The sequence below is a fragment of the Akebia trifoliata genome, chromosome 8 (assembly GCF_017979445.1).
Source record: "Akebia trifoliata isolate Shusen 1 chromosome 8, ASM1797944v1, whole genome shotgun sequence".
Taxonomy (NCBI): Eukaryota; Viridiplantae; Streptophyta; class Magnoliopsida; order Ranunculales; family Lardizabalaceae; genus Akebia; species Akebia trifoliata.
In genome coordinates this window covers 9,919,643-9,929,817 of record NC_141382.1, presented here as the reverse complement: position 1 = coordinate 9,929,817, position 10,175 = coordinate 9,919,643, and the positions used below count along the sequence as shown (strand labels likewise).

The 10,175-nt window shown below is 34.3% G+C and overlaps 1 protein-coding gene across 2 annotated transcripts; it reads left to right on the top strand.

Moving 5' to 3' along the window:
• The first annotated feature begins 1,762 nt into the window (after positions 1 to 1,762).
• On the top strand, positions 1,763 to 8,682 carry ATOEP16-4 (Mitochondrial import inner membrane translocase subunit Tim17/Tim22/Tim23 family protein). 2 transcript variants are annotated; one of them, XM_086451474.1, is made up of 7 exons: positions 1,763 to 1,886; positions 1,990 to 2,041; positions 2,239 to 2,270; positions 2,360 to 2,393; positions 3,827 to 3,894; positions 6,460 to 6,631; positions 7,881 to 8,682. In XM_086451474.1, exons 1-6 carry the CDS (start codon positions 1,803 to 1,805, stop codon positions 6,592 to 6,594), a joined length of 405 nt encoding a protein of 134 aa, XP_086307600.1. In that variant the 5' UTR covers positions 1,763 to 1,802; the 3' UTR covers positions 6,595 to 6,631; positions 7,881 to 8,682. The 2 variants fall into 2 exon arrangements, with proteins under 2 accessions (XP_086307600.1, XP_086307599.1); XM_086451473.1 differs by having other exon boundaries at positions 8,227 to 8,671.
• The last annotated feature ends 1,493 nt before the right edge of the window (positions 8,683 to 10,175 follow it).

Genomic DNA, 10,175 nt, shown 5'->3' with positions numbered 1-10,175 from the left:
TAAACTTCTTTGGGAGGCTGAACCTCCTTGGGTTAGAAGATTGAAGGGGTCTGCTCCAAAGGAGGCCAAACCTCCTTGTGATTTGAAAGGTGAAGGGGTTGGCTCTGAAGGAGTCCAAACCTCATTATGATTTGGATAGGTGAAGGAGTCAAATCCTTTTGGCCGAACCAAATGAAGAATGGGTTCGACTCGTAGTATTAGGTTAATCGTGTTTGGATTTGATTGAAATATTATCTTTGTTAATTTCTATGATCAAATATTTTGTGTTCCTACAAATTTTTAGAAGTTGTGCCCAAATTCACCATTTTTAACAACAATGATCTACAATGTGGTGTAACTTCTGATATATCCACCTCATTAATTATTATTATATATGCTTTTGGGGATAGGTCTTTTTGAACTTCCCTTAGAGCATATGTTGTAACGACTTGACGAATGTATGATCAAAGCCATTTTCCAAAAGTGATGAATTGATCTAGGCATCCATTTAGTTGATATTATACAATACACTTTGAAATTGACAAATTCACCACAAGTTTATCAAGCAATGAAAGTGTTGTTGGTTTATGGTTATGCTAATTTATATTATAGAACAACATTTTCTTTTGTGTGGGGAGCAAGATATAGTTTAGGAACAATTGATAAATAAGTTTTTTTTTGGGTAAAATCAAACACCATACTTCGTGTAAAATCCTAAATTTTCAAAAACGATGAGAATGTTAATTGCCCACAGCGTTGCCACAATAAATGGTTGAATATCTCAAGTGAGATAAGCACACAAGAGAGAAGATGTAATTTAGGAATTCAAAGTATTTTCTTTAAGGCAACTGGGCATTTAGTTGACAAAACTTCAGCACATCAAAAGTAGGGGGCAACTCTTAAGTAAGCCCATATTAGGGTGCATTCAAGCCCTCCCCCTCCCCTCTTGCCCCGCCATACTTGCATATGTTGGCTTGTTATGAAGAAATGTTGGTGTGGCAATATAAGATCTTTAATAAGGTAAATTTAGTTGACAAAAGTTTACTGCACCAAAAGTAGTGTGCAAATAGTAAGTAAGCCCATAGCCAGGTGCATTCAAGCAATCCCACAATCTGATTACCCCACGTGGCACACTCAATCGACTCTCCTGACACGACAAGTTCAAGAATTGTAGATTTATATGTCTCAGGATACACTTTTTTTTTTTATGGGGAAGCACAATTTTGTTTCTTGAGACGTATAAATCTACGATTCTCGAAATTGTCATGTCAGGAGAGTCGATTAAGTGTGCCATGTGGGGTAGTTAGGTTATCATGATTCATTATAAAAGCACCCCATGAATTAATAAGGGCAACCCAATTTTAGGCAAATTGTTTTGTCTTATATACGTTAAAAGTTTCGGAATGAGTTGATTTTTGGTGAGGATGATGTCTATGATGAGGAGATCATCATCGCAAAAAATCAGCCCATTTCGAAACTTTTAACTCTATCAAAATTGATTTACAAAAAAAAATTGACGATTTACGATTCTTGAACTTATTTTGATGTGGTTAGAAGTTTCGGAATGGGCTAATTTTTTGTGAGGATGATCTCCTCATCAAAAATCAGCTCATTCCAAAACTTTTAACCCATATGAGACAAAACAAATCCGTTATGGCGTGGGTTGCCCTTATTAATTCGTGGGATGTTTTTATAATTACCCTTCCTATTTTGGTGTGTTATGTAGAAATATTGGTGTGCCAATATAAGGTCCTTAATGAGGTAAAATTTTCGCTCTCTCTCCCGCCGCGCCCCTCTTTTATTCTGAAATTTAGAAACGAAAGATGGAGAGAGACAGAGACAGAGACATCGAAGACGACGTTCCATGTGCTACACTCGCCGTTGATTCCATCCTTCGTATCGGAGCCGTATTTATCTTTAAAAATTATTTATTAATTTTCATTTAATTAATTTTTTTATATCTTATATATCGTTTTTTTTTTTTTTTTTTAATTGTTGTTTGTGTTTCAGGCGGGAACAATCTGGGGTTCGTGTGCTGGTCCTTACGATGCTCGTAAAAAAGGTAAAACGCGAGCATAATCACCATTTTTGATAAAATTTGTTTCTGTTTCAAATTGAATTTTATCCTTATAAATCCATTATGCTGTTGATATGTTCTCTCAATTTTAGTTCTAAAACATTGATTATTTACATATCCAACAATTAAGTAAGACTTTGAATAATTAAATTCAAATTCTGTATTTTATTTTTCAAATTCAGGTCTCACTGGCATCGCTCGAGCTTCTTTTGTGGTAAGTTTCTTTATGATTTCAATTTCAGCCAAAAGTGTTGATGATTTGGTTTTTAAGTTATTAAATTGAAATTTTTTTGAATTATGTAGGCTAAGTCGGCTAGTTCTTTCGGCCTACAATGCGGTAATTCAATCTATATTTTTAATTTGTAAAGATTTGGGTATGTTTTTAATTTTTGTTTGGTTATTAGTAATTTGGGTTTGCTTCCACTTGTAGCAAGAGATCGAGGTTCTATGGAGTCTTTTATGGAAACCTATTTGAGTCGTGTTCAATTATTTAGTAAAAACTGATCGTAATCTGATTTCAAATTGCTCATAAGCAATGCCATTAGTCTCTAGAACGGTTACATGTTGAGTTTGTAGTGGAGTTCATATTTTGATATGGGGAACGGCATGTTTTTAAATACGAGATACTAAATTTCTAATACTAGTAGCTTACATACATAGGCATGCTTTGGTTAAGTTTCATGTTGAAGAATCGATACATAGGCGTACTTGTTTCATGTTGAAGAATCGATATTGCTTGTCAAAGAGATCTTACATGTCCTTTTGAGAAACTTTTAAGATTTATGTCTTCGTGCATGGCAATTGTAGATGTGTTTTAATGGTCTTTGGGGATTTGGTTAATAAGGCCCTTAAGTTTGAATCATGTTATTTGCATCAATCTTGCAATTTACGACCCTTAAGTTCTGAACAATAGGGCTCAAAATTTGCTTTCCGGGTATGTAGTCTTGCAAAAGAAATGGTAACCCGGTTATAGCTGTTTGTGTGTTAGTATGGAAAACCTTTGATTGATTCTGAGGTGCTGTTATTAGATATATCTTGGGTTGTAAGCTGTCGGTACTCGGTACTAAGACACGTGGCTTTGCAAGTACTTTTGTAAGTTGTTGGTTGTTTCTGTTGCCAACGTTTTTTGATGTCACCTTCAAATTACTGTACTATCCTCAAAGTAGATATGTCTGCCTTTTATTTTGAACTTAATTATAGTATGATCTAAAGATGGAACATGTGTTAGTAGCAGAATTACACATGAGGTTTAAGTTTAAACACTATGATTTTGGAGTATCGATGTGTAGAACAATTGATACTGTTTGCATTGACATGTTTAGAATGTGAAGAACATGGATTGACAGAAGGAGACAATGTGATACACTTAAGATTATCTTTGTTGGGTATATAGAACATGCATAAATAAGTTCATTCTACACAGGTGTAGATTTATAAGTTTTTTTTTCTTCGATTTTTTGGAAAATTTCAAGATTTCTAGGGATTTTGTGGGTCTTGTGTTTGTCTCAAAGCGGAACATCACTGGATCTAGTGTGACTACACTGCCTCGGCCTAGGAATCTTGAGACCAATCCCAATATTTTGGTCCGTGTTTGTTTATTGTGCTTAAACTAGTTTAAGATATACCGTCACACTAGTTTTCTTCTTGTTGATTTTTTATATTGGTTGTATAAATGAAATGGCTCTTCTTTCAGTTTTCTGTTTGTCTGAGTCTCTGTCATTAATCACATTTGCTTCTGATCTAACGGCTTTGCCATTCTTTTTTCACTAGGACTTGTGGCTGGAATCTATTCTACTACACATTGTGGGATTCAAAGATACCGGAGGAAAAAGGATTCGGTCAGTTTGTCCTTATTTCACTTCTGTAAATGTCAGTCATCAATGGGTTATAGGATTCTATACCATCTATTTAAAGAACTGAAGGGCCCTGAGGAGCATAAGCAGCATATATCGTATTTCGATTCATGGATAATTAAACTTTTCGTTCAAATTTGGTTACTTATTACTGAATTATTCCTTGAATTCTTAGTAATTTCAATTTTCCTAAACTGGGTAATTGTGTAATCAAGTATGCTAACAATGAAAATCAGTTCCGGTATGAGTTGTGTGTCATGCTTAAGTTTTCTGCATATTAAATGGATTTTGGTTGTCTGGGAAATTTAATAGAAATTATACTTTCTGGGAATTTTTTCTGAATTTGAGAAAAAGAAAGAGAGGTGTATTAAGGAGAAAACCTACGCTAAAGACGTTCCCTGTACTGGATTAAAAACCACACTAAAAACCACACTGGTCAAAAGTTATATTTTCTGGAAAAAACTTATGTTTAAATGAATTATGTGATTAATAAGAATCAGCCACAGTGTGAATGGTGTGATGCTACTCATACACACAAATGAAATACTCTAGAAAGATTAACTTACCCTTGTAAAAATATATCAATGAATAAACTACCCTACACCGTAACATATGATAATGTTTTTTTGTATGGGCTGAGAAACCTATTTCCCTTCTCCTTGTGGATTTGAATAAATTCATATTGTTAAATTGACTATCCTACCTTACAGAAACATTTCTCTTGTAAGAGCTTCTCTATGGACTGACGGATATTTATCAGTCAAGTACGAATGAAATTGGAGCCAATGTGCTATGCAAAATGCCTGATCAAACATGGGTGAAATCTGTTATGAGGAAAAATGAGTTTTGTATAAGAATAACACTAAAGTCTGTATGGTTGGTTGTAGTGAAAACATTTTGGAAGGGAAAATGGTCATGTTAAAATGAATTCTGTTGTGTCATTGCATCTAGGAAAATTTCAAAAAAGAGTGGATTTTTTTTAAATATAGTTTTGAGGGTGGGGATAGTTGTAGAGAATAACATCAGAAGAAGAGAAAATCATTTTCCGGGGCGTTTTGTGGGAAAATGTTTTCCTGTCCAGAGGGGCAAATTGCTTTCTCAGCTGGGAAAATGATTTTCCTAAAACACTCAATCATGCACATGCAAACCACATTTTCCAGGGAACACAATTTTCCCATGCCCCCCTCCCTGCTATTATACAAACCCTTAGAGACTAGTTTGTAGATGCAGAATGTACGTGATTGCTAATGTATAGAATTAATTATGAAGCTGATGGTATGGTTGAATTATTTTTTGGTCTAGGCAAGCAAGGGGTTAGTGGTAAGCATAGGTTCAGGTGGTTTCAACAGGATTTAAACCTAGGTCTTGGGATTAACACTCCTCAAGACTTTACCAACTTAGCTAAGTTGGCACCTTCATGGTATGGTTGAACTTGAATATATAGATCGGTTAGGAATTGTTGAGCGAAGAATTGTGTCTTGATTAATGAGGCATTGAGCTCTATTGGTTTTGTAAAAGGGATGGGGAAACAACGGATCATATTCTTCATCGCTTGGAGGCAAGGGATGTTTGGGTGCATTTTCTTCTTTTGGTTGGAGTTTTAGGCTGCTTTTCATCGTCAATGTGTGTTTTGCTTGAGTTTTGGCTGCAGTGGGTTCCTCTTTCGGGAAATCTAAACATATACTGTGGGGGATTCTTCCATTTGCTATTTTCTGCGCTATTTGGAAGGCAAGGAATGACCGCATCTTTGAAGGAAATGAAATATCTATTCATGATCTAATCACTTCTGTTTTGGCGGTGTTGTTTTTTTGGTCTAAAGTTTTTAAGGAATTAGGGGAATCTTCTTTGAGGAATTTCTTGTAAGATGGGATAAAGTCTGTAATCTTAGTGAGGATTAGCTTTTGTTGTTGGGTAGTTGTGTATTGTGGGTGTTAAAATGTTTTTTTTATTTTCATAGATGTTAAAATGTCTTTTTTTCAAAGGAATTCTAAGGAAGTGCACATGTAAGTATTACTAGAATTCTATGGACAATTTCAAATATATTTTGGGATTAATACTATAAGGTTTTGAATCTTGGCCTATACCTGTCTTATCTTTTCCATTCTTTGCCTAGGACTTTCCATGTCAACCTTCTCAGTTCAGTCTCCTCCAACCCATATAAAGTTTGCAACAACTTAGTTGAGTATAGGCTTTCATCATCTTGTCTTGGTCTCAACCATACCTGAGTCAGATCTAGAGACCAAGTTTTGGAACCATGGATATGTCCATACATATAAGTTGAGGCAAGCACCATGGGTGTGTTCGATAGTCCTAGTAGAAGCCTTTAGTTGAAGTACAACCACCTTGAGGGAGACAATGCCTCGTAAATGCTACTCTATCCCCGTAGCAAAACCCATCTGTCACTTGTAGGATGATTCCTTCTCTGATAAAATAAATTAGGGGAAAGTTTTGAAAATTCTCTCATTCTTCTTCTTTTCAAACTTTAGATATTTGGTTCTGTATGGAGGTTTATGACCAACTGACGAACCCGTCAAAGTTTTCTTTGTACAGTTAAATGCTTCTATTGCCGGTGCTCTTGCTGGGGCTGTTCTAGCAGCCAGGACCCGAAGTTGGACGCAAGTCTTTGGCATGGCAGCTCTTGTGTCTGCTGTTACCACTGTGGCTGAATTATCAACAGCAACCTGACACACCTTCTGGTGAAGGCATTGGCCGAAAGGCAAAGGTGATACTTAAACCTTTCGCTTCACTTCATATCAGCCAGCCATTTAAGCATCACTGATTTAAATTTTTTGATTCCTTGAATTACAATATGATATGGCAGATATGATTTATTTGGTTTATTTACATGTCAAAAATTGTTGCAAAAATATCTTCTTTTCTTTATATATATATATACATATGGGAAATGTTCAGCAACAAACATTTTGGCAAAACATTTTTCAAAACATGGGTTAGAGGTTTTGGAATGGGCTGGTTTTTGGTGAGGATGATCTCTACGGTGAGGAGATCATCATCACCAAAAATCAGCCCATTCCAAAACTTCTAACCTCATCAAAAATGGTTTACAAAAAATGGATGGTCCACGATTTTTCAACTTGTAAACTGGGGCTAGAAGTTTTGGAATGGGCTGATTTTTGGTGAGGATGATCTCCTCACCGTAGAGATCATCATCACCAAAAATCAGCCCATTCTAAAACTTCTAACCCCATCAAAAATGGTTTACAAAAAATGGACGGTCCACGATTTTTCAATTTGAAAACTAGGGCTAGAAGTTTTGGAATGGGCTGATTTTTGGTGAGGATGATCTCTATGGTAAGGAGATCATCCTCACCAAAAATCAGCCCATTCCAAAACCTCTAACCCATGTTTTGAAAAATGTTTTGCCAAAATGTTTGTTGCTGAACGGGACCCATATATATAAAATCCATTTTACAATATTAGAAAATGAGTTATGATTTTCTGAGGCCCCCATCACAGAACCGTAAGTCATTTACTTCGGGATACGCATAAATATTTTTCTTATGTATCCCAAGGCAAATGATCTACGGTTCTGTGATAGGGGTGTGTGTCAGAGTGGGGTATCATATTATCACGATTCTTAGAAAATTGAATTTGCTGAATCATACTATCTAAATTAGGAAATGCGGGCTCTTTCTCTCTTATATGGTCATCTGCAACGATCTTAGGATTTTGGGGAACCGAAAACCCAATGTGCTATTTATGAGTTTTACTGAATAAGCCAAGATTTTCAAAATATCATCCGAATCATCTCGATTGTCAAAGGAGACAATATGCAAGATGATTCACATGGGATTTTCACATCATGAATAATAGCTAGATGACTTGGGTGAGATTTGAAATTGTGCTTGGTCCAAATTTCATTACCATGGGCTTTTATGTCATTTGGCTTATTTTAATTTTTGAAATATACTTCAATATTAAAATATTTTTCTATTTGAAGTACATCACAGAATGGACGGTGGATGGTGTTGTAGATCCCAAGGTTCTTAATAAGTAATAATTCTTGGGCGACACGTGTGAATTGGATAAGATGGAAGTTCCAGAACTCTCTTTGCCTCACATGTCATAGTTAAAGGATGGATCGGAGAATAAAACATTGACACGTGTCCTAAAATGGATATACGAGCAATCCTTCTTGCGAGATTCAGCCACAGAATTCAATTTCTCATTGAATAGTGATAATCTGATTATCCCACGTGGCAATCGATTGAATATGCCACGTGGGTAATTCGATTATTATGATTCTTCCTTAATTAGTAGTTTTATCTTGGTAACATTAGGTACCGTTTGTTTCAGCTTCCGAGCGCCAGATTCTTGTTTTCAGACGTCACAAGTGATTTTCAAAGTCAATTTATGGTTTTGGTGTGACTCGGCTTTTGAAGGTAGAATTCAAAATTATTTCGAAGCTGAAGCTGTCATGGACCACCACGAGTATTTAGATGGATAATGCTGAAGTAATATTAAAATGTATATCGTGGGAGTCGTTATGACGTGGATGTGTGTCATACAAGTCACTTTAGATTGTAAAATTCTGAATGGAGTTTTTGGGGAAATTGTTTCGTACAAGTCACTCTTAATTCCCCTCTTGATGGTCACTTTCTAGAATTTATTCTAGTACACTTGGTACGTGTGGAATAGGTGACATGTGTGTCATGCAGTATTAGTCAGGTGTTCTAAGAGCATCTCTAACGATGCTCTTTACAATAAAGAATATATTTTGTCAAAATCTGATTAATGTTATTTTAGTTAGTTCAAAATTTATTGAGTACTCCAACAAACTCAACGAATCTTTATTTATTGAAAATTGATTCAAATCTTAATAAGAGTGTGATCTCATATTTTGAAATCTAAAAACATGATCTGATGTCATAAGTTTTTAGAGAATGAAATTATAAGAATTTTGAAAAAAAAATATTATTTTTCACAGTTGATTTATAATTTTAAGTTTTGGGAGTTTGGTAGTCGTTTATTTCAACATTTTGGATCAAGTTCAAAAGTTGAAAAAATTAAATATGTTTTTACGAATATGAGTTTTTTCATAAAATTTAGAAAGATGTTGTGGTTGATTGTCAATATGATAACTCATGTGGGTCAAATAACCCTTTGTAAGGAAAATACTTTTTTATATTTTTAATAATAACGAACCAACGCACTTGGGTACATGTAGTGAGTCTTTTTGTCGATTTTCGTGTTTGTTACTTTAACATTTGACAGTAAAGAGTCTCTTCGACCCAAAATTTGTAGTGTGGTTCTTTATAATAAGGAGTCTATTGGAGTTGCTTTAAGGTTTGGACTTTGGATGCCCTTAAAAAAAATTGTCATAATGAAAAGATCCCAATTATAATGCTTATTATAGAACTAGAATTCGCTTGTGCCTATGACACGTGCATCTTTTTTGGGTGTTAAGGGGATAAAAAAGGAAAAATAATAAAAATTTGAGGGATATTATTGAAAAAAAATTATGGATAAAAAGGTAAATGAGGAAAATAGTATTTAAAATGGTATTATTGGAAAAAAAAAAAAAAAAAAGAGGAAGGTGGGAGGAGAACAAAGACAGCAAAGGTGAAGGGATGAAAAGAGAAAATAAAAAGTGAAGTTCATGCAAAAGATAGATGAGACATTCATCTCTCATAATTATAATAAACGGTGGATCTTACAATTGTATTTTATTATATAAATTGATTAAATGAGTAATGAATTCATAAAGAACTTCTATTATAGAACAAAATGTGCAAAATAACATTTTACTATTATTCTCTGGAGCATTCAAGTAAGGCGTTTGCAATCAGTGATCTTGATATATTCATAATATTTGATTAGGATGACTATAATTATTTTATCACGAAAATTCTTAACCTAACTGTGGGTTAGGACCTACCCACATGATGCATCATCTACTGTTTTTAATTTTTATTGACACATCAACTTTTACTTATAATAATGCACAAATTTTTTCAAATTAAATAATTCTTAAGAGGTAAATAATTAACATTGCATCTCACTTTTTCTTCTTCCTTTAGAAAATTATGGAACCTAATTTTTTGTCCTCCAAAAGCCTTTTTTTTTTTTTTTTTTAATGATAGAAGAAAGATCAAACTCACTTCTTCTTCTCTAGATATTTTCCTCAAAGAATTCTCTCTTTGAAGCATAGGAAGAAAAGGTACATTTTACTAAAAGTCCTAGAAGATGATGTTTCATTTCTCTTTTTTGTGGTTTTTATTATAAATTTTTTTCTAAAAGAATGG

Excerpts from the sequence above, each read along its gene's own strand:
- ATOEP16-4 (XM_086451474.1), top strand. The coding sequence starts at position 1,803 with ATGGAGAGAGACAGAGACAGAGACATCGAAGACGACGTTCCATGTGCT. Across the intron at positions 1,887-1,989 it reads CCATCCTTCGTATCGGAGCC|GCGGGAACAATCTGGGGTTC; the intron begins GTATTTATCTTT and ends TTTGTGTTTCAG. Across the intron at positions 2,394-3,826 it reads TTCTTTCGGCCTACAATGCG|GACTTGTGGCTGGAATCTAT; the intron begins GTAATTCAATCT and ends TTTTTTCACTAG.